Source organism: Zingiber officinale, chromosome 1A (assembly GCF_018446385.1).
Source record: "Zingiber officinale cultivar Zhangliang chromosome 1A, Zo_v1.1, whole genome shotgun sequence".
NCBI lineage: Eukaryota > Viridiplantae > Streptophyta > Magnoliopsida > Zingiberales > Zingiberaceae > Zingiber > Zingiber officinale.
Genome location: NC_055987.1, coordinates 2788477 through 2812009, shown reverse-complemented (window position 1 = coordinate 2812009; position 23533 = coordinate 2788477). Strand labels below are relative to the sequence as shown.

The following is a 23533-nucleotide window of genomic DNA, read 5'->3' as shown; positions in this document are numbered from 1 at the left end:
AATAATAATAATAATAAATTAATAAATAAATTGACTTGGAGCCAAATTGAAGCAAAAACCCAACTCTGGTCAAAAACATAAAACTAATAGGGGCAAAGTAAAATCCACAAATCATATAGTCAACAACTGTCATCAAGTATCCTAGTTTAATTTTACATGTGCGAAGGCTAATCATACTAATCATGGTAAAGATGTTAGCGCCTTTGAAGCCCCATCCTACTTAGCGCCTTTGAAGCCTATGAAGAGCCAGGAAGCAACAGGGGAACATCGATCGTGGTTATTACTGAAACTTGTCTGATCATGCAACCATTGCAGAACTTGCATGGTACTCTTTTCTTTTTAACGACAATAGAAGACAAGCTTTCGGTGGAACTTCTACAGACTTTACCTGGAATTCTCAATTCAAAATGTACGCATGTATTTATTTATTCTAAATACTTTTTAACTTTTATGTAGGTGATTAATCTGTAATACAGAATTCGAGTGTCTAACCACTTAAAATCTATAGTTTCACATGCCTCCCTCTACCAGCATCAACGTTATTGACTAATGAAAACGATCACATAGCAACTATATATTCAACTGGTTTCTACGTATTCCTCTAGTTCCGACAAGATCTTGAGTCAAACCGACCATGATTTTAGTGCCACAAATTGACAGTATTGTTCACACATTATGATAAAGCGTTTTGAATCCCTACCAAAACATGTGAGTCAGCAGTGCAGCTGATGAAATGGCTCGACAGCAACGTGCCAAACCATGTGAGCTTCAAATAAGTCGAGCGTACAATTATTTATTTATTTAGCTTAAAAAATGACTTTGATTTAATTATAAAAGACGCACGCCATGTGCTCGTCATAATGACTGACCCATGCAACTCCCTCACATGCACAGGCCTTGCACGGTCACACAGCAAAGGTTCTGCGCTCCGGCTAACCAATTCGAGGCTTCGAGCAGCGACGCCGGGACACAATTTGGTAGGACATTAATTTGAACAATTAAAGCTGAAGCCCGAACCCACACAACCCTTCTCCCGAACCCACACAACCCTTCTTCCCCCGTTCCTATTTTACAGGCGGCAAACAAGAAGCAAAAGCAGAAGCCAATATGTCATAATGAAACATGCATGATCAGTGAAGCGGCTGCTGCGGTCCGGCAGCAGGCAGTGGTTGCGGTTTGGGGCACTGGTAGCACTTGGCGAAGAGGCCGAAGGTGTCCACTTGCTTCACGAAGTTGGTCACACTCGCCCACCCGCCCAGCCCGAATCCGACGACCAGAACCCACCCCACGACGAAGGCGTTGGCGACGAACATCGCCGTCCAGCTCGGGAGGAAGAAGGGCGGCTTCTCCGCCGCGTTCTGCAAATAAGCAGGAGAGTTCACCACATGTTCGGCGGAATGCCCAGCAGAAACAGAACGGTGATGGTGTGTATATACGAACCTGGCGCGCGGCGGAGGTGCGGTAAGTGAGGATGTGGGCCATGGCGGGGATGATGTAGACCGTGAAGCTGACGAGTAGGGCGCCGACAGCGGAGTTGATGGGGCCGAAGAAGGGGAAGATGATGGCGAGGAACCAGATGGGAACGACGACGGGGAGGCGGGCGACGGCGCGGACGCAGATGCTGTTGGCGTCGTGCATCCCGATCACCTTCTCCCACACGAAGTACAGCGGCGTGCAGGCGAAGCCGAAGGTGATGAACTGGTGGATCAGCATCAGGATCACCGCCGCGTCCCGCCACCGCGACTTGGGGAGCAGCGAGAACGCGTTGGAGTGGTTCAGCAGCTCGTCGCCGAACGCCCAGTACACGGCCGCCGCCGACGGCAGCGTCAGCGTGAACACGTACAGCGTCGCCAGCAAGTAAATATACTTGAACTTTTGTGGTTTCCACATCGCGTGCATGATCTCCCTGCCACAACAATGACAATCTTTTCAAATTCAAATTAATAAAATTTATTCAAGACAGTGGCAGTGTCATGCTTCACTGTTCGCCATTAATCCTAAGAAGACTAGATCAAATCTAGATAATCTTGGTCCCCATCTTGTTCTTTTACATCTAGCAAAACAACAAAGGCTCGTTTTATGCCTTCATCATTGCTACCACTTCAGCCTTGAGACTTTGCGTCGCCACTAAATGATTCTTCCATGATCATCTCCTTGGTTTTTTTTAAACAAAAAGGCTCTTTATTGGACAAATATCCAGCTTGCGATCACTTTCACATTATCAAATGGCAACGCGAAGCTACTCCACATCATATGGAGCAGCAGTAAAAAGTGAAGAAGTGGCGACAACAGAGAATGGGGAATGATTTCCAAATCCAGGCCATCCGCTCCCACCACCACCCGGCAAAAGCTGCCGGTGGAAGGGACGGCACCTCTAAAGTCGAGTTTGGAAACCTCTAGCCCAGGATCAAATGGGAATTGACTGAGGAAGGCGATCACTTAAGCGGCTGCTTACTTTAACAACAAAAGGACACTCACACGGTGACGGCGTGGCCGCCGAAGGTGTAGAGGATGTTGGTGGCGCCGGTGAAGTAGAGCATCAGTTTGGTTGGACCGGAGTGCGTCACGCCGTCGGCCTACATTATCCAAACCCCCAGTTTTGTCAACAACAATTAATAGGATCAACAAGCTAATTAAATCGGCTAATGAATTAGTTAATTACCTGTCCGTGGACGATGGCGGCGATGGCGAGGTACCAAGCGGTGTAGGTGGTCATGCCGAGGCCGAGGAAGGACCAGATCCTGTAGTTGTGGAAGGAAGGGATGAAGACGGTGGTGGCGCAGCAGGCGCCAAATATGTAGGTCCATGTCCTCTTGTCCAGCCGATCATTGATGTAGTAAATGTTACTGCATCCTCCCAAAACCACCAATTTAATCAATTTTTTTTTTTTACAGATATCACTACTCTCTGTAAAATACAGAGATAACTGATAAGGAGAGGAGAGGAGAGGAAGAAGATGAAATACCTGGCACAAGCGATGAGTTGGATGACGGAGCCGAAGAGGAGGAAGGTGCAGTTAAAGGCGAGTCCAATGGCCTTCCAGTACGGTCCCAGCAGCCCATCCAACACCTCGAACCACTGTTGAGGAGAATGAACAAGAGTTAAAGATCTGATTTTTATTTTTTTTCAATCTCAAAACCGGAAGAAACAGAGCAAGAGCTAAAGATCTGTTTTTTCTTGAATCGCAAAATAGGGAAAAACAGAGGCTGTGATGGGTACCTGGATGACATGATTCTTAAAATTAACGTTCTCCTTCTCCTTCCTAGAGCGGTACTCGATGTAGAGGACGCTGATGAGGTAGGCGGTCCAGCTTCCCATGAAGCCGTAGAAGAGCTGAAAGATCACCCCCGACGCCATCCCCAGCTGCGAGAACGAGTACGGCAGCGTCAGCAGCACCTGCGCCACCTGCGTTCGATGCAAAAGGAGCCATCTTTGGACATGATCGACCGTTTCCGAGCAAAACAGAGATAAGCTACCGAAGAGAGTTAGGTACTTGATTGGACGCGCAGCTGAACCAGGCGTCCCAGGCGGAGCCGCCGTGCCAGAGGAAGTTCTTCATGCTGAATCCATGCGCGCCGGCGGCCTCTTCTTCTCCCTCCCCGACGTCGATGTCCTGCTCCAGCTCCTCCTTCAAGGTGCTGTTGCTCCGCGACACTATCGCCTCCTCTGCCTGCTTCTGCTGCATCTTCTTCTTCCTCTTCTTCTTCTTCTGCTACAATGAGTTGTTGCAGGACATTAACTGGAGGAAGGCTCAGATCCAAACACCGTCGCCCATTTAAAATCTGGTGTGTGCAGTGTGCAGGCCATGCAGTGATGCACCGTTAATAATTATATAACTATAATAATTAATCTGAGTATCTAGGGTTGCTTAATTGAGACTCTGCTATGGCCTATGGATCAATTATTAGATTGTGTTCCATTTTCATGGAGGATGAACGCAATGGTTTTATTTTTACTCGTAAAAACAAAATAAGCTTTCCATTAATTTGAACTTTGATTCTTTTGAATACTAAACAGTCTTGTCATGGGAATAACTCAATTTCTTAAATCGATCTAATCATAGACTAGGTTTGCCTTTCAAACAAGTCGAACTCTACAATTATGATGAGACAATGTTCGGAGTGCAATTTTAAGATGGAATTAGTCTCCAACATAAGAATAAATGAAAAAATATATATATAATGATGAAAAGGATACTTTACCGGATTCCTTCGCCAGCCCTGCTTTTATTATTGAGACATTATAATCGTCATTATGATGATGATATTAGGAAATTAATCATGGTTAGCTATTCATTAAATCACTACATAATCTTCTCTCTAGTGTTCGGGTCCATTCACTTTATCCGCCCCTACATAATCATATAAAGTTGCTTCTCGAGTCGTGGTGCTCGTCGTGGCACTCCAAGCCCTATCGCGTCATCCACGCGAATGCGAACACGCAGCGTGACACAAGGAGGGGCGAGATTCGAGTCACGACTCAGGTTACCACGAGCCTGATTCTATGTATCGGCTGGTTCGAGGATGAACAGCCGAATTAAATTGAACCGGAAAATCGAAGCCAATTAGGCCGTTGCCATGTTATGTCACAGAACTCAGGAAATGTAAAGTAATTTTTATTTAAATTAAAAAAATATATCGTTAAATTCCTCCTTTCATATTTGTTTCCATCAATAAGAATTTAAAAAAACATTAACCTAAAGTTACGAGGGTTCACTCTAAAGTCCAAATTCACTGCAACACTTGTCCCAATATTGATCATCCTAATCATATCTGAGTCGATCGAGCAGATCAAAATTTGACGATTTAATAAATATTAATATTTCTCGATTTAAGATTTATCATGTTTATGCATCACGACTCCCTAAGGCTGCGATCGCGAGATCACAAAAGTCAAACAGTCTTCTATTTCTTTGGCCTCGCAACTTATTTTTTATAATTTATTTTCTTGTGTCAGTCTTAGCTAAATTAATGGTCAAGCAAAGTCAGACGATCATATGTTTAATGCAATTTGATAATTTATGTTTCTCTGTTTTTATTATTGACTTTTATTTTTGAATTTGATTACGTAAGTGTATCTTAAGTGTAAATTTGTTTCTTTTACTTGGTATTTTTTTAAAAAAAAAATTGAAGTGATCAATACAATCTAGTTTGTTAGTTTTCCTCTTTTTATATTGTAATGACACAGACCGTCTCAATTATCCTTGAGGCTCTAGAAAAAAAAAAAAAAATTACTATTTTTCAAATAAATCTTAAGGCCCTAGTAGAAAATAAGAATTATAGTAAAAGATAGAATTTGTCTCCTGCAACCTAACATTACTGATCCAATAAGGTCATCTCAAGATTTCTGGAGGTCTTAGGTAAAAATAAATTAAAAATATCGTTTAATATATTTTTTAAAAAAATTCAAGTTAAGGATCGGTTTTAAAAATATATAATTTATTTTTAAAAATAAATATTATTTTTATATAAATTTAGTTTTCTCGCTAATATTTAGATAATTTATTTAACAATGTTAAATTATTTAATCTTTTTGACACATTAAACGTAAATAAAACTTTATTAATTTTAATTTTAATTTTTTATGAAACATTTTACTTTACATTGTATGGATAAAAAAAATCTCTGATTCATATTATTATCGAGGAAAAAAAAGAAAGAGTGCGGAAGAAATATTATCAGCGAGAGAGGTGGAGGATGTTCTCTAAGAGTATTACCGGTGTGAGAGAATATAAACGTATAGAATTATTGACGAGAAAAGAAAAAAAGATATCGACAAGAGAATATAAATATACAAAATTAATGAGGAGAAAAGAAATAGCCACGAAATATTGGTGAAAGAACAATTAGGGTTTTTTTAGAGATATTGAGAAGGAAAGTGTTTATTGTTTTTATAAGATATATAATTAAATGGAATAAAATCTTGGGCTAAGTGCAATTATGAGGAAATGAGATTAAAAAAAATAAAATTTTGACTAATTGTAACTATGAGGAAATAAGGATACGTGTAATGTTTAAATAGGAATAATGAATTAATTAATAAGATGTCATTAATGTGTTAGCATGATATTTATTAATGTGTATCTTATAATTAATTAATATTAATGACTCAATTTACTTTTTTTAAATATCTTTATTTAATTATTTAATCAATGGACCCAATAAGATCGGGCCCTAGGCATAGACCTTAATGGCCTATGCCTTGAGCCGGGCCGGCTACAACCAAGCTACAGTTGGTCATTACGGGGAGAGTATTTTTCTTAACTTTATCGAGATTCGATACCTTGCCCATTGTAATAATATCTACCCCGTATTAGCCAACTCAATCATGTTCCGGGGACTACATTTAATTTTATTAGTAAAATTTAAAAAGATAATTTCATATATTGTTAATTTTTTATACCATTAGAAGCAGTAACAACAATAACTTTATTTTATATCAAATCTCACTTTTTTATTATTAGTAAAATTTTAAAAATAAAAAATATTTTATATTAACTAATTTAGAATCAAGAAATAAATTATTGTAATACTTTTAATATATATTTTAATTATATTTTTTTTAAAAAATTATCAATCATTTTTAACTTCGAGGAAAAAAGTCTCGACACAGTGATAAAATTATTGTGTGACCTAAAGAAAAAATATGTTCATATACTAGATATAGTCACTATGTATAATAAACTCTTCCTTAGAATCGTAGCTTCATGAATTAAATTGTCTTTTTATTAATTTTAACTTTGATAAATTATTAATAAAATTTATTTAACTAAAAATATTTACCTAAAAGATATCGATGATGAGTTATTAAAAAAATAAAAGAAAAATAAAATTTAAGAAAAAAATAATACTACAATATCAAATATGCTTTTAACTTTTAAAAGTATTTTTATAAAAAATATTAATTAAGTATAGTCAATAAATATTTTTAATTTATTAACAAAATTCAATTTTGATTAATAAATTAAAGTTTTATCAGTAAAAAATTTAAATTTACTAATTAAATTTTAATAAAAAAAAATAAAAAAGTTACCACACAAATCTAATTTTAATAGTAAAAAATTAAAATTATCAATTAACTCTAACACAAATAAAAAAAATTCCAAGTTTAATCTATAAAAAATTTAAATTTTTTTATCAAATATAATTTAATTAGTAAAAAATTAAAACTAATTGGTAAAAACAAATCTCTACTAAAATTTATTTTAACCATAATTTTAAATATTTAATATCCAAATTCATATGTTTTTAAATTAATATTCATATATATTAATTCATATTTAATTTATATAGATATATATACGTAAAATTTATGGATCCCAATATAATAAGGACCCTAGGCATAGATTTTAATGGCCTATACGGCTATACCTTGAGCCGGTCACATGAACTTGTTTATGGAAACCAAAAATCCCATAAGAAAAATGCTTTCATCCTCACAGATGAGACTAACAAAATACAGTATTTGTTGTCTTAAATTAATACAGTGTTAGTCATAACTATTTGACATTATCCACATGAATTCTTGTGGATGAACTATATGCAAAAATATATTTCTAATCTCATTAAGCAAGCAGAATAAAAAACTTAACAGAATCACAATGTTCAATCCAAACAATCCAATGGATTAAGAAACTAACCAAATCACCCAAACAATAGCATTTCTTGGATGCCATTGTTAACTACAATTCTTAATTTAAACCATTCTACACCCTCTCTAACTCCGTTATATGCCTTTGAAGTTGTTCTTTCAATTCTTTTCTCCACTCCTCAACCAATTTCTCCTGCTGCTTGATCAAATCAGACTTTGATTTCAACTCTTCCTCCATTGCGGAAATCTCCTGCAACAATGATTCGATGAATGCAAAACAGACAGCTCCATTCTGGAAAATAGCATTTACTAACATGTGAAACCATTCACAAGGCTAAAGATTTACCTTGCGAAGCATTTTCTCCCTTGTAGGTTGATCTTCACGCTGTAGGCTAATAAAGTACAACTGGAGCTTTTTAGCTGCCTCCATGAATTCTCTTGCGTGTCGCTCAACATCAACTATAAACAATCAATCAAAGGTCACTAATGTGTCATAATCAGAGATTCACAATGCAATTGATGATTCTTAGTTCATTTATACATCTGTTCAGAAGCCATGAAATTGTGCACTAAATTTGGTAACTATTTTTCGTAAGATAACAACAGACTGTAGTTTCCTCAGCGTCCAAAGGAACAAAAATTAAGGCACAGTTCGACATACATTCTTGCTATGTACTGCCTCGGGTAATACAATCACCATTGTTAGTCATTGTAAAATAGCAAAATCTAGGAAAAACACATTGCATGTCCAGACTCAGGCAGAAATAATACCCATTGATGCGGGTAAAGAAGGCAATCAGAAAGATACTACAATGAATATCACAGCAATTAAGAATGAGAAAGAATCATACTAACCAAAGCATTTGGAGCTCTAATGCTGTTTGGTGCAACAACAAGTCAGTTCTCTGAATTACTATAACAAACCTACTGGAAGTTATATTCTTTAAAAACCTAAGAATAATACCAAACCTACAAAATGTTAACATCCAAACTATCATTTAAGTCTGATAAAGTTATAACGAACTAGTGCAATGTGTTTTTATTTAAGAATTTTAGTTCAGAAACATGAAAATACATTTTCCCTAACAAATTTAGGCACTTAATTTAAAAAATAAGGATCAATTGCAGCAATCTATCGATGAACAAATTAAAACTGAGAAAGTTGTTAGAGGATTCAATCTTTAGAACAAAGCAATCAACCTCTAATTCCAATTTGTCATATCCAGAAGCTAGCAACGAGATGAAATGGCTAAGAAAATTGTCTTCGAGCAAAATAACTGTGCGAAACACAATTAAAGGCAATTAAAGGACGGAATTTAGATCTTTATCTAAGAAAATAAAGAACATCGTTCTATCTGTACACTTGTCCCTGTGGACTAGAAACATTCAAAGAGATAGCGGAAGTGCTAATCCAAATGTGTCATATTACGCTGTTAACTGCCACACGAGAAACAGCTGAGTATCTAATCTAAAGGTTAACATATTTGTAAGATCCCAATTTGATCTAGGGCTACTAATACTACGATGAAATAACGGAAATTAGCAAAGGAAGAAGAGAAAGGGACCGACTTTGGTGAGAGGAGTGGACGGAACGATCAACAGCCTGGAGCTCACGAGCAGGGAGGCAAGGAAGTAGCGCCGCCTCCAGAGCCACCACGCAGGCCATCATTTCGTCCCTCTGAGACGGCGACGAGGCGGAGGGAGATTCCATTTGAGCGGGTAGCGCCTCCACGGACATGGGAGACCTAGACGAAACCCTAGAACGGATACCTGGGAGCTCACCTTTCTCAGGCTCCGACGAAGTGGATTGCTGCTGCTGCGGCTGGTCCGCCATTACAGTCACCGTCCGATCGTTCTCGTCGAACGAAAGGCAAGTTTTAGGGCTCACAAAGTTGGAAACTCGATTTCGTGAAACCTCCTTCTATCCGTCCGATAAGAGCTTGGATCCATTTAAACCATTGATATTAATCAACAACTCGTATCGAATCCCCTCTTATAAACATTTGATGGCATTTGTAAAAATAAAATAAAAAATTTTATTGTAACTCTTCTTTGACATTTATTAAATTTTTTTAATGACATTTAATTAATTTATTTTTTTTTTGAAATTTGTAAACCTACAACTTCAAATTTTTTTGCCAATTTACCGAATCATATATTCTAAAATTATCATATATTTAAATTATAAACTAAAGAATTTCCAAGACACATAAACATCAAGTATGAACGACACATATAAATCCAAATATAAATCACGGATAGCTCCCTTAGTTGCAGGGCCGGCTCTGAGATATGTCATCGGAGATGATGGTCAAGGGCCCTCGATTTTTAGGGACCCCAAATTTGACATGCATATATAATATATATTATATATACTTATATTGTTTTAATAAAAACCTAAAAAATATATTTGATTGGATTATTTTAATAAAAGTCCATATATATATATATATATATATATATATATATATATATATATATATATATATTATTGAATTGTTTTAATAAAGGTCTAAAAGAATATATTTCCTATTAAAATTTAAGAAAAAATCTAAAAAAGAAAAGAAAGAAAAAAAAAGGAAAAAAAAAGGTAAATGATCTTTTTTTCTCTCTTTCCAAGATTTTATATCTTTTACAATTTTTTCTTCATTATTTTATTTACAAAGGTCATAAGACCCAAAAAAGTAAAAAATGAATCTTGAATGCTAATTTCCTCCTTTTTCTCCTTTAAATCTCTTCTAATTAAATTAGAAAAGTTTATTAATTTTAATTTCATCAACATCATCATTCATCAATATATAAACTTACAACATAAGTTACCTACTTATCTATATTTTTTTCTTATTATCAATATTCAATATTGATTTTTAATATTGTATTGAAGTTAATATTTTATAATTTTTCTTATAGATTTGGAAGAGTTTAAATAAATCATCCCAATTTTAATCATCATAGAATAAGTTATATCGATTACTTCAAGCACAAATTAAGCTTTATTATTCTTTGACTATTATTTTCACGGTTTGTATTTATTACATTGTTAGCTTTGTTGCTGGTTTTGTGTGTTTTTTTTTTACATTTGAAATTTGTATTTCTAAAAAAATATCAATCTTAGAGTTAGAAAAGAAACAAAAGAAAAAGAGTGGAACATATTATTAAAACTCACAAAGGTGTTCTTCGTAAGTTTTTTAAAGGTAGCTCTTTAATGAAAATTTAGTTGATAAATTGCAAGAAGAAAGTCAAGAAGAACTAAATGATCATGTAACAAATAAGCAGCAATCGAGTAATCAAGAAAAATTAAATAATCATGTAATCAACGAGGAGAAAGAATTAAGAGAAAATGATGATCATAATCATGTAAAGCAGGAAGAATATCGAAATGAGGTGTTAGAAAAATTTGATTTTGAAAACCTTGTTGATGATTTTGCTTCTCAAAATCTAGAAAATATATATTTTTTTCAATGATTATTTCATATTTATTTTTTTTTCATTTGTAGGTATTATATTTTTTTTTTTTTTGTAGAAACTTAGGAAACATATTTTGTATGATGTTGTATTTTTTTAAGAATCTTGAGAAATAAATTTTGTATGAAATTTACCATACTTTAAATGAAATATATTGTTAGTAAAATTTTTTTCTAAAAGGTCATTTTCTCTTTTTGCCCCAAGGGTAAGAGAGAAGAGAGAGAATTTTTTTTTTGATTTATCCCATTAATGCATATTTAATTAGCTTATTTACCTTGTCTTTCCATCGGGTTCTCTTTCTCATTTCTCTCTCTAAAGTGGTAAATTATATTTCGAAAGATGATTACTAATTGTTTAGGTGAGATATTATCATAAATTTATCTTTTTCTCGATCTTAATTCTCTTAAACAAAGAAATACATGTGTGCGATGACTAATAATTTAAGAATCTACAAAGCAAACAAGTTTAAGCTTGTCAATTAGCTGTTTAATCTGACCCATTATGTTGGGCAAATCTCAGAGATTAATCTATAGCACATTATATTAATGCTATAATCATCGTCATATATTATATAATTCATTAAAGGAGCAATACTAATTAAACGCCAAAAACAATTATCATGGAAACAAACTATTCTATTATGTCGACAGTAGTCCAAGAACATAAAGAGGGGAAATGAAAAGGCTAAACCAACAAAAGCTTAGAATTCAACTTTAGAGAAGATTAAAGAAAGTTTTAAGATAAATTTAAAGTTCTTCCTGGAAAACTAGAGCAGAATAATTCAGCAAAGTGAGTCATCGTCTTCAGTTCATGAAAAGACCATTAGGATCCATCATCCATGGATTGAAGTTGGGCTCAACGTACGACAATGGCGCGATCCCTTCTGGTTCCAGTTCCAGCCATGGCTGTTTGATCGTCTCCACGTAGGACAATGGCATCACCTCTTCCCCGACCATCCATGGATTGATGCTGCTCCCACCAGAAGTCAGCGGTTTGATATCTTCCTCAACGAACCAGTTTTTCCTCGGCAGAATCTCCAACGGCACGGGCTCGGCCGCCGGAAACGGCAGCATCCTCACCGTCTCCTTTCCTAGCCTGTTCTGCACCAGCTTCAGCTTCATGTCTATCATCTGCGCCAGTACCACCGCGTCGTTTAGGCCGATGTCGTCCAGGCTCCGGCCGCCGGCCATAATCTCGTGGGCGAAGAGGTTCACTTCGAGCTCCCTGTTCTCGCGCTCCTGGCGGCGGAGCTGGTCCTGCAGCTTGGCGGCGCGCAAACGGAGGAAGCCCTCCTGGTTGATCATCTTGCGCCACTGGTCCATGTCCGGCATGCTCCTTAAGCGCGTGGCCACGCGGGCCGCCTCCTCCGGCGACGGCCACACCTCCGGCTCCGCATCCGCCGCATCATGAGGCCCGTAGACGACCAGGCACGCCTCGACGCCGCAGAGCGTGGCGAGCTCGCTCACCTTCTTCATCAAGCCCTTCTTCCGCTTCTTGAAGGTGGCGCGTCTCGTGGCGTCGTTGGGGATCCATGCGAGCTTCACCTTCTTCCTCGCCATGGCGATCTTTTAATCAACTGCTTATCTTTATTAATCGCTCTCCATCAATTTATACAAATTACTGGTAGATTTTCATTCGGAGTCGAAATTATTGTTGAATTTGGAAATGAATCACAACGAATCCCGTCAATTAATGGAAGACCAACATGTTTCCTTTCATAATTTCAAATTGTATTATTTCTTCCCATCTTATATATATGTTAACTATTTCCTTCCTGAATAAGAGATCATAATTTTAAATTTCAAATCTTTTTTTTTTTTAAAAAAAATCAACACAAAATTGGTTTTGGATTAGGACAAAGATATTAATTAATTAATTAAATAAGCCAGTGCAACGATAATAGGAAATAATATAACGATGTAAAACACTATTGGGATAAAAAAAATAATTCGCATAATTAGATAAAAAAATTATTTTATCAATCAATAGGTAGTGTTCAAACCGACATGATCGTTTTTATCAGAATTTTACTTTACCAAATCAATCGATCGACAATATCATTGGCCATATAATTTAGACAAAATAAAAAAATTTTGTTGTATTATTATTGATGCCGCCCACAATGGTCTCCTTCAGTTTCTACATGTCCCGTGGGTCAAGAGTCATGTTGATCTATCAATCAAAATTAAGATGGATCAAACGTGATCGAAGAGAAGGTTAATTCCGCTTAGATGTGACTTAGACCTGATTTAACCAACTCAGGGCGCTCATCCCCGCCATGCATGTCTGATTAAATGACAAATCATCAATCATATCTCAGTCTCAACTCCTGACTCTAGTACATCTCAGTCTCAAACTCACTCTCAGTCTTAGATCCCTCTCAAACTTCTTCTCATTCACAGTCTCAGCAATAGACTTCCTCTATCTCAGACTCCCTCTCAGTCTCAGTCTTAAACTTTTTCTTAGTCCCGATCAGTCTCAGCAATAAACTCCCTCTCGGTCCCTGCTATGATCACTCGCTTCATCTCTGTCTTGGCTTTAGTCGCTGGCACTCTTCCTCAAAGGTAGATCCTAACATTGTCGCCGTCTCAGATCCTGACTTCGTATATTCCTAAGGTCATTCCACATCAATGCCACATTTTTCATCTTTAAGATAGATCTACGCCCTATACAGGCTTACTAATCATTACTGCGAATATTCTAGGACATGTGGCATCCTGAGAATGGATGAACGGTTATAAGGTTATCAGATCTGGTCTCATATCCCTACTGACACATGGTGTTGGATGGATGGAGAGACAACCAATGGTTGCCATATCTGGTCCCCTCATCGGTTCCCGCGATGATGATATTTTAGTTGATGTGGAGATGTTTTCCGGACAACTATATAGACACTCACGAAGATAATAAGAGGGGATTCTGAATTCTCTTCAACTCCACGAGGTTCTACTCTTCTTCTCCATCACCATTTCTATTCTGCATATCACCTCAAACAACCTTAACATGAGCATTGGAGTGACCCCAGGATTCATCCCACGGCCAGTCAAATTAACCCTCTCTTTGAATGCATCTCAGGTCTCCTCATCCCCTTCACCAATGATCCTAAGAGTGAGTACACGCCAACAAGTTTGTTAATTGATGGCTTGGCCATCTACAATATTTGACTAGAAGAATTATCATTCTTTGTCTAAAGTTATCATCTTGAAGCAATATGTAGTGTGATAATTGCCCGGTGAATTTTGAACATATACAAGCAAGTAAACGTGATGAATTTAATATGTTTCACCTAATTTGTTTGGAGGATAAATAATAGTAAGATGTAAAAAATCATAATTGCCTAAGCACCTTATTTGAGGATGGTAATTATCTGAAAGGTTGTTCTATAACTCGTTACTCTAAGAAACAAGACGGAAACATCATATACAATAATTATTTTTTTCTAGTACTTACTCCTTGTTATAATAAAAAAATGATAAAACAACTATGGCTAAAAATTAAGGAGTGAGTTCATTCTCTCTGTCTTGCTGAAATTAAGATTATTCATCAAAAGTTTTAGTTGCTATTCTTCAATACCTTGCCGCAATTAGACATTCTGTTGACTACTCTAGGTCCCCGAATCAAAGATACCTTCGGAGCTCTGAGGAGATCGGCGAGATTGAAAGTGCTACGGTCCTCTTGGTTGATATTGTCATCTACAACGATGAGCTAACTGACTTTTTCTTCAGCATGGCGGAGAAGATAATGGCTAGAGGTTCCCACAAGGTAGTCATCTTATAACAAGAGATCATTTACTAAACTAAGATAGCCAAATACTTAACCAAAAAAGCAAAGAAATTAACAAAATGCACTTCATAGTTGGGGATTTTATGCATCTTAATTATATAGACCAGATCTGCTCTGATTGCACTTTTATGTAATCAGAGCATATAATCTAGTTTTCTTTTGTCTAGGAGAAGTCACTTTGAATCAAGCTAGATGTAGCAATTTACTATGACTTAATTTGTCATCTAATAGGGGTGTTTTCTTATCAGTATTTAAATGTAAAATGACATATTATGAGTCTTATTAAATTATAATCTTTTATGTTTTGGTTGTTTCTTATTAATGATGTAGCAAATCTGTTGGTCCTATCCGGAGGCGGTAGAGATGATGCGCTGGACAGGTGGCTTTGTCGTTGATTGGGAGAAAACTTCAAGCTAGAGAAAGGGATGAAAACCTGACACTCCTTTCTGCGCACACCAAAGAGAGCAAACAAAATGTTAGAACAAGAACCAGGGAGGAGTACCTGACACAAGCACTCTGACGCTCAAGTTAGTACGGTGGTCGAGCGAAAGTAGAGAAGATGAACAGTCGGATGCGTGCGTACGATGTAAAGCATAATAAAAAGTGTGTGCGTATGCAAAAGCGTACCTCGCCAACAAAGAGGACTCCTTTTTTATGTCATCTCTCATAACCTCAATAATAATGAGGTAACAAGGAATATCTGGTGTCTGAATATATCAGGTAATAGAAGATGTATAGTCTAGAAGATGCACAGTCATCCTCCGAGGAATCTTTTGTTACATGCATATAAACAGTCTTTTATAACTTCCACAATAATTGAAGTGGTTGGGAATGTCTGATGTCAGATACTAGCAGATGTATAGTCACGCTCATCGGAAGGTTCCATTACATGCCTATATTATGGTAGCAGAATATTCTCTAACAAGTAGTTGTTATTCTCTGACAGGTTATAGTGATTCACTAACAATACTGCCCTTGGAGGCAGTCCGACCGGACTTATATCCGACCAGGTGTATGATGAGAGACTAGCATATAAGAAGTAGGGAACTAAGTCCCGAAGGTCCAACCGACACCATGTCCGGTTGACCATATGATGCGTGACTTAGCCTTATAAGTCCGACCGAATCTTAGTCTGTCCGGCTGGATATTGGGAGACGACCTTTGATATGTGTTGGGAGATTGCCTTTGCTGTGTGTTGAGAGAATACCTCTGAAGGATGGGAAGTTAAGCCCTATATGCCTGCCCGACACTAGGGTTGATTGAGTTATTCTGTATATCTTGGCACTGAATGGAGCGATAGATCTCCTAGGTTTGACCGGCTCTGCGGTCGACCGACCGTAAGCTCAAAAACTTGTGCTCAAAGAATGGGAAGCTGGGTCCTTTAAATCTGACCGACTCTAAGGTCGACCAGCTATATATTGGGTACCTTGATACTGAAGTGGAGCATTAAATACCTTAAGCCTGACCAACTCTTGGCCGACTGACTTTATACTAGAGTCCATGACGCCAATGAATAAGGAACTGAGTCCTGGTGAGAATGACTCATTCAACTACATATATTATGACTTTGACTGTCATCTAACTCTAACTTTGACCACAACCTCACTTTAACTTTGACTACTACATCACTTGCTATATAATTTCTGGATCCGCTCATAACATACCATATCATCCGTAAAAGAGATATAACAGAATTATCCAAATTAACCGGATCAAATTACCAAATCAAATCATATTAGTATTTGGATTATTCTAATAATTCTGTTATAATTATTCTCAGAATTATTCTTAGAATAATTCTGTTATTTATTAATTAGTTATTTGACCAAGTACTTTTGAACATTATATATTGTATTGTCCTTAGGACAAATATCAATGAACAATAGATTTTATTATTCTCATCTTATTCCTTCCTCTCTCCCTATTCTTCCTCTTACATGGTATCAGAGTCATCTCTCTCTCTCTCTCTTTTTTATCTTCCCTCAATTTCATGAGGCGGAGATCATATAAACGGCGAATTTTAAATTTTTCCCTCAAGCCTCTTATTTTCTCCTACGTGTTTTAATTTTCTTATTCTTCTCTATTTTTCAGAACAAATGAAAAATACTTATTTTCTTCCGCTGCCAACCCCTTTGCTTCTCTTTCCTCTTCCTTAATCTCTATTTTTTTTTCCACTACCACTGGACAAGTTATTTTTTACTTTAGATGTCAAATACTCGACGACATCAAAGAGGACAAAAACAAAGTCCAGACCGATGTCAAATTTGTCACATCGTTGGTCATACTGGAAATATATGCCCTAAAAGACTTGATTGGTCTAGGGTAAAATGTCAAATTTGTCTTGGAATTGGACATTTTGGTATTCAATGTCCTAGTCCATTTGATTCAAATTTCATTGGTGGTCCTACAACCTCAAGACAACCATCTATTTCACAAGTATATCCTAAAGTTCTTTCGTCTGTGCCTACTTGTGGTAAAAACCCAGAGTTCTCATCTACTGATTGGTATATTGACATTGGAGCAACTCATTATGTCACATCAGATTGTAATATCCTTACAGACGTAATGCCATATTATGGCTCAGATACGGTGCAAGTAGGCGATGGTTCAGGTTTGCAAATTGCTAATCTTGGAAACACATATGTTCATTTATCTAATCGAACTTTTCACATGCGCAATGTCTTTCATGTTCCATCTATCACTAAAAATTTACTTTCTACACGCCAGTTTTGTCTTGATAACAATGTCATTTTTGAATTTCATCATAATCATTATCTTATAAAGGATAGAGGAACAAATGCTATTGTGTTTTATGGGAGAATAAAAAATGGCCTCTATTGTCTTCAGAGTTCTTCAATCAAAGCTTTTGTTGGTGAACGCACAAATAAACCAGCTTGGCATGCTCGACTTGGTCATCCTTCCCTTCGTATTGTTCAGTCAATCATCAATAGGTATGGTTTACCTACTTTTATTACCTCCTCTCCATCTTATTCATGTAGGGCCTGCATGGAATCTAAAAGTCATAAGCTACCTTTCTCTTTATCTGATCATGTTTCTAATTTTCCACTTGAAATAATCCATTCTGATGTTTGGGGCCCTGCACCTATTTTGTCTAATCAAGGTTTCCAATATTATGTTACATTCATTGATCATTTTAGTAATTATACTTGACTTTATCCTATGAGAAGGAAATCTGATTTATTTGATATATTTTGTAATTTTCAAATTCAAGTTGAACGATCTTTTAATCGTAAAATACTCTCTTTTCATTCTGATTGGGGAGGCGAATATCAAGCTCTCCATCGTCATTTTGTCTCTTGTGGAATTGTTCATCGAGTTTCTTGTCCTCACACTCCAGAACAAAATGGCTCTGCTGAGAGAAAACATAGACATATAATTGAAACTGCCTTAGCTCTTCTTCATCATGCATCAGTTCCGCGCAAATTTTGGGATGAAGCTGTTAGCACTGCAATATATCTCATAAATCGACTTCCTACACCATTGCTCAATCATAAATGTCCTCTTGAAACACTTTATAATCAAACCCCTGATTACACTTTCCTTCGAATTTTTGGTTGCGCATGTTATCCATGGTTACGCCCCTATTCTAAACACAAACTTGACTCTCGTTCACTACAATGTGTTTTTCTTGGTTATAGCAATTTGTACCATGGTTATCGTTGCTTGCATATACCAACAGGACGAATTTATATTTCACGACATGTTACTTTTGATGAGTCTTTATTCCCTTTTTCGGTAGCTTCTTCAATCTCTCCTCCAGATACAAGTGACACCTTCTTAATGCCACATAATATTATCAGAAGTGATGGAATTCTAGGTCCTGCTTCGGAGCTCTCTAATAACTCTCCTATACCATCAGAATCACCTCCGGTTGCTGCTCCAATCTTAGAAATCTCGCCGATCGAAGATAATATGCTCTCTGGTTCCTCGGATAATGCAAGTTCGTCATCTACATCACCATGTCAGCCTACTTCCTCGTCGTCATCATCAAGTGATTCAGATGATAATGCTCCTCGTCGCATGCTTCCCATTAGTGATATTTATGAGCGTTGCCCACCAAATGCAACTCGATATCCCCTTCCACGAGCTCTAGTGGTTTCTTCTAAATCTATTGAACCAACCTGTTTTACACAAGCAAACAAGGATCCAAACTGGCGTAGTGCAATGGCTACAGAATTTGATGCACTTCTTCGCAATGGAACATGGACTCTAGTTCCGCGCACTCCCTCAATGAATGTTGTGGGCTCTAAATGGGTATTCCGTCTTAAGCATCGAGCTGATGGTTCTCTTGAAAGATACAAAGCTCGACTTGTAGCTAAAGGATTTAGTCAACAGCCAGGTATTGACTTTAATGACGCTTTCAGGCCTGTCATCAAAATTACATCTGTCAGACTATTATTATCAATAGTTGTTAGTTCTAATTGGCTTGTACGACAATTGGATATTTCAAATGCATTTCTCCATGGTCATCTTGAGGAAACTATATTTATGGAGCAACCACCTGGTTTCATTCATCCACAATTTCCATCTCATATTTGCCAACTCAAGAAATCCTTATATGGTCTTCGACAAGCTCCTCGTGCATGGTTTCATCGACTATCTAATTGGTTACAAGCTCAAGGATTGACTCGTCTCTATTTCACAAATATAATGATGAAAATATGATATTTTTTCTTATTTATGTGGATGACATTCTGATAACAGGCAATGATCACAAGGGTATCACAACTTTATTAAGTCTTCTCAATCAAGAATTTCCTACTAGAGATTTGGGTATTGCTCGTTTTTTTCTTGGTATTGAGCTTATTCCACATGAGGATGGCTATCTTCTCTCTCAGAGCAAATACATTACTGGACTTCTTCAAAAAGTCAAAATGGATGGAGCACGTCCGGTCTCTACGCCAATTACTATAAACAACTCTCCAACTTCATCCTCTCCTGCTCTATCTGATCCACAAATTTATCGAAGTATTGTTGGGGCCTTACAATATGTCACTATCACGCGTCCTGATATTACTTTTGCGATAAATCGTGCTTGCCAATTCATGCATGCTCCAACCGAACAAAATTGGGATAATGTAAAAAGAATACTTCGCTATCTCAAAGGCACTATTCTACATGGTCTTCTTTTATATCGCCAATCATCTCGAGATTTACATGCATATAGTGATGCGGATTGGGCAAGTTCTCCTGAAGATAGACGCTCTACTAGTGGATATGCAATATTTCTTGGACGAAATCTTATCTCATGGAATTCGAAAAAGCAACCTACGGTATCTCGTTCAAGCACTGAGGCAGAATATAAAGCTATAGCAAATACAACATCAGAAATTATTTGGCTTCAATCACTTCTCTCTGAACTTCATCTTGCATCAAATATTGCACCAAAAATTTGGTGCGACAATATTGGAGCAACATATCTTACAGCAAATCCAATCTTTCATGCTCGTACAAAACATGTGAAAATTGATTTTCATTTTGTTCGTGAACGTGTGACAACTCAGCAGTTATCCGTCTCTTATATTTCTGCTGAAGATCAAATCGCTGACATCTTTACTAAGCCACTATCCAGACAACGTTTCAACAAGTTAGCAAACAAACTCAACGTCAGAGATCTCCCGCTGAGTTTGTCGGGGGGTAAAAGAGATATAACAGAATTATCCAAATTAACCGGATCAAATTACCAAATCAAATCATATTAGTATTTGGATTATTCTAATAATTCTGTTATAATTATTCTCAGAATTATTCTTAGAATAATTCTGTTATTTATTAATTAGTTATTTGACCAAGTACTTTTGAACATTATATGTTGTATTGTCCTTAGGACAAATATCAATGAACAATAGATTTTATTATTCTCATCTTATTCCTTCCTCTCTCCCTATTCTTCCTCTTACAATCCGTAGTATAGTTGGTTGAGCTCATTCTTTGCTCCTAAGTTGGAGGAGTAATTAACTCACATAAACAACTGTCATTCATCACTCTATCTTCAAGTTATTCAATTTCCATTATAAGTAAATACTGATGCTCAATGGATATGAAGTGAGAGATGAGTGAAATTCATGGAGATTGAGAAGGAGATTGTTCTTGTCTGAAAGCGTGAAGTTGGAAATCTGAGGAGGTGGTCATTCTGTTGACCGGATGAAGACCTCGTTCCTCTCTGCAAAATAAAACCAAACAAGGGAGAGGATCCCTAACATTGGCTCTCCGATGCTCAAGCTAGAAACAAAAGAAGAGAAAGTGAAAGTACTAGGAACTGAGATAATCCTTCCCCTTTCTTCATACTTACCATACTCTTTTCTATCTGTTTTAGTGACCCTTCATATGCCCCCGTTTAATGATATTAATTGTAGACAGAAGATATCTTTGTCTTGGCTTCTTCCGCATTCAAGGATAGATAGAGTGTTTTATTTTGTTTTCTCTTCCCCTTATTAAGTGTCAATCTTTTCCTCTTTTATTATATCGGTTCATTACACTATCAATGACATACTCTGAGCTGGATGGGTGGCCCGCTCGACCCGTTCTCTTGCTGATTGGGCTGACCAGACGTTGTTTCATTCAGACGACCGATCGGACGTTGGTTCCTCTGATCGACCTATGTAGCCCCCTCTCGCTCGGGTGACGCGGTCGAGCATCTAAGCTCTGACATTGACCGTTTTGACTTTTACCTCCACCGTGGTTATTAACCCCTACCAGGTGGGCTCCTCCTTACTGCTGCATCACAAACCTCCCTTTCAAGTCTAGTCGAAGGAAGCTACAAGTCCGACTGACTAGACAAGCAGATGTGTCTTTGATGACTTTAAGGTCCGTTTGACCCATATGTTTCAGTGGTCGATCGGACTGTACTTGGTCTTTAATCGCTAATCAGCCTATAAGCCAACACGACTTAGCTTCATTTTGTTGTTGCCGGGTTTAGCCCTGTGACCCATTCTTTTCACTGACCAGGATGATGAGCAACGACAATTGACACATATTTTTTCTTTTCTTTAGGCGTCCTTGGGCGAGCTTGGTCTTGGCTGCCATCATTGAAATTTCTTGAAGACCATGTAAATGCCTGATAATTATGGCCGAGCACACGACCATACATTTTTAATTAAGCTCATTAATGTTATCCTGTGACCGAAGGACACGTGCTCCTCATTGCTGCCACACGCTCGATGTGACAAGAGGATATCCTCTTGCAACGAGGCATGTACCTTTTCAAAACCAATGATGGATCTGCTTCTAGGTTTCCGTAGCCTTGGATCAGATGAATGAGGTTGATCGGTCGCAAGGTTCATAATCCTCACGTGTGTCGTCATCTTCCTCACTCTACGTCTTCGTCTTCGAAGCTTCCAACGACACTGCGTTCTTCTTCCTTTCCGACGATTGTAGCAATCTCTTTAGTAAGCTTTCTTTACCCTTCAACCGAATCTGTTCGTTGTTCTTAGCGTCCTTTCTTTCAATCGAGCGTCTTTGTTGTTTCTTGTTAATGTTTATTTCCAATGGCAAGCTCCTCTCAACCTCCTGCCTCCATCCCTGGGCTCTGGTACACGTCCATCGAGTCCAGGTTCAACGGACGCGATGCTGAGAGTTTGAGAACTGTCTTTGAAATTCCCTCCGATTATCAAATTGATCTCCCTTTGGCTTTTGACCACCCAAACAAGCAGCCTCCGAGCTTTGTATGCTTCTTTAGGGACCAATTTACCGTCGGTCTGCGGTTCCTGATCCACCCTTTCTTCTTTGCCGTTTGTAAATATTTTCATATTTCTCTCCATCAACTATTGCCGAACTCCTTTCGGCTGTTGTGTGAAGTTGTCGTTCTATTCCACATGCACGACATTTCTCTTACTCCTCGGCTCTTCTACTATTTTTATTATCCTAAATTGCCCGAACCGGACACTTTTCTCTTCCAGGCCCGAGTGAGCCTAGTTTTATTCGATAATATGTCATCCTACAACAAGCACTGGAAGGACTACTACTTCTTTGTTCACTTTCTAGAGCGGCCGAACTTTCTGACTAGGTGGCAATTAGAGGTGTTGAATCCTCCTGAGCTCAAGAAATACAAGAGCCGCTCGGACTACCTCTATGCAGCTTCCAGCTTGGCCGGTCAGAAATACTATATCCACAAGTTACTGTTAGAGGGTGTCCTCTACGTGTTCGGCCTAAGCCTGATTCGCACAAGTCTTCCATCCAGCCTAGGTATGCTCTTTCTTTTCCCCAACCTTTGAATCTAACCGATTTTTCTCCCTTTTATGCAGCTCGAATCATGTTGCGAGCGCGTCTGACCAACAAGTGTAAGCTTGCAAACAAAGACATCACGCTGCGCCCATGGCCGAACTAGAGAGCCACGGTCTGCAGCAGATCGGTCCCAACGAGGATCCACTCGGCGAGGAGGGAACTCAAGTGCTAGGTGTTGGTACAACGGGGCCGGCAAGAGGAGGTGAATTCCCTGAAAAAGAATAACAACACCTTTCCCGTTCCACCCTTCTTGCTAGCTGTGTCTTCTGCTCGTCTTCTTGTGTTCCTAAGCTCTGCACACTTAGACACAAGGTTCAAACACAACATGACCTAACTTAAACTTGGTTGATCACATCAAAACTACCAAGGAGTTTCAACAATCTCTCCTTTTTCGATGTGCATCAACCCAAGTTCAAGTTAGGGAAAAAAATAAACAAATTCCATAAAGAAA

General features: G+C 37.6%; 3 protein-coding genes and 1 long non-coding RNA gene across 4 annotated transcripts; 1 reads left to right on the top strand and 3 right to left on the bottom strand.

The window, feature by feature from the left end:
- Positions 1-780: 780 nt before the first annotated feature.
- LOC122015534 (auxin transporter-like protein 1) lies at positions 781-3943 on the bottom strand. Its single transcript, XM_042572485.1, has 7 exons — positions 3494-3943; positions 3220-3405; positions 2966-3078; positions 2663-2846; positions 2479-2576; positions 1441-1906; positions 781-1358 (listed from the first exon to the last, which is right to left on the bottom strand). The coding sequence occupies exons 1-7, from the start codon at positions 3683-3685 to the stop codon at positions 1131-1133; spliced, it is 1467 nt and encodes a 488-aa protein (XP_042428419.1). The 5' UTR covers positions 3686-3943; the 3' UTR covers positions 781-1130.
- Positions 2664-2939, top strand: LOC122015539. Its single transcript, XR_006120916.1, has 2 exons — positions 2664-2797; positions 2895-2939. It is a non-coding gene; the product is annotated as an uncharacterized LOC122015539 (long non-coding RNA).
- Positions 3944-7540: 3597 nt separating the features above from the next.
- LOC122015524 (mediator of RNA polymerase II transcription subunit 28-like) lies at positions 7541-9525 on the bottom strand. Its single transcript, XM_042572474.1, has 3 exons — positions 9160-9525; positions 7937-8049; positions 7541-7840 (listed from the first exon to the last, which is right to left on the bottom strand). The coding sequence occupies exons 1-3, from the start codon at positions 9422-9424 to the stop codon at positions 7706-7708; spliced, it is 513 nt and encodes a 170-aa protein (XP_042428408.1). The 5' UTR covers positions 9425-9525; the 3' UTR covers positions 7541-7705.
- A 2333-nt stretch (positions 9526-11858) lies between these two features.
- LOC122039063 (agamous-like MADS-box protein AGL80) lies at positions 11859-12614 on the bottom strand. The gene has a single exon (XM_042599076.1). It carries the CDS (start codon positions 12612-12614, stop codon positions 11859-11861), a length of 756 nt encoding a protein of 251 aa, XP_042455010.1.
- Positions 12615-23533: the final 10919 nt, after the last annotated feature.

Bases quoted from the DNA above. Each gene is read 5' to 3' on its own strand.
- LOC122015534 (XM_042572485.1), bottom strand. From the start codon at position 3,685: ATGCAGCAGAAGCAGGCAGAGGAGGCGATAGTGTCGCGGAGCAACAGC. The intron at 2,847-2,965 runs GTATTTCATCTT...GGGAGGATGCAG, and splicing joins CAACTCATCGCTTGTGCCAG to TAACATTTACTACATCAATG. The intron at 1,907-2,478 runs GTGAGTGTCCTT...TTGTTGTGGCAG, and splicing joins GGCGGCCACGCCGTCACCGT to GGAGATCATGCACGCGATGT.
- LOC122015524 (XM_042572474.1), bottom strand. From the start codon at position 9,424: ATGGCGGACCAGCCGCAGCAGCAGCAATCCACTTCGTCGGAGCCTGAG. The intron at 8,050-9,159 runs GTCGGTCCCTTT...GATTGTTTATAG, and splicing joins CGTCCACTCCTCTCACCAAA to TTGATGTTGAGCGACACGCA. The intron at 7,841-7,936 runs GTAAATCTTTAG...TCATTGTTGCAG, and splicing joins GGGAGAAAATGCTTCGCAAG to GAGATTTCCGCAATGGAGGA.
- LOC122039063 (XM_042599076.1), bottom strand. From the start codon at position 12,614: ATGGCGAGGAAGAAGGTGAAGCTCGCATGGATCCCCAACGACGCCACG.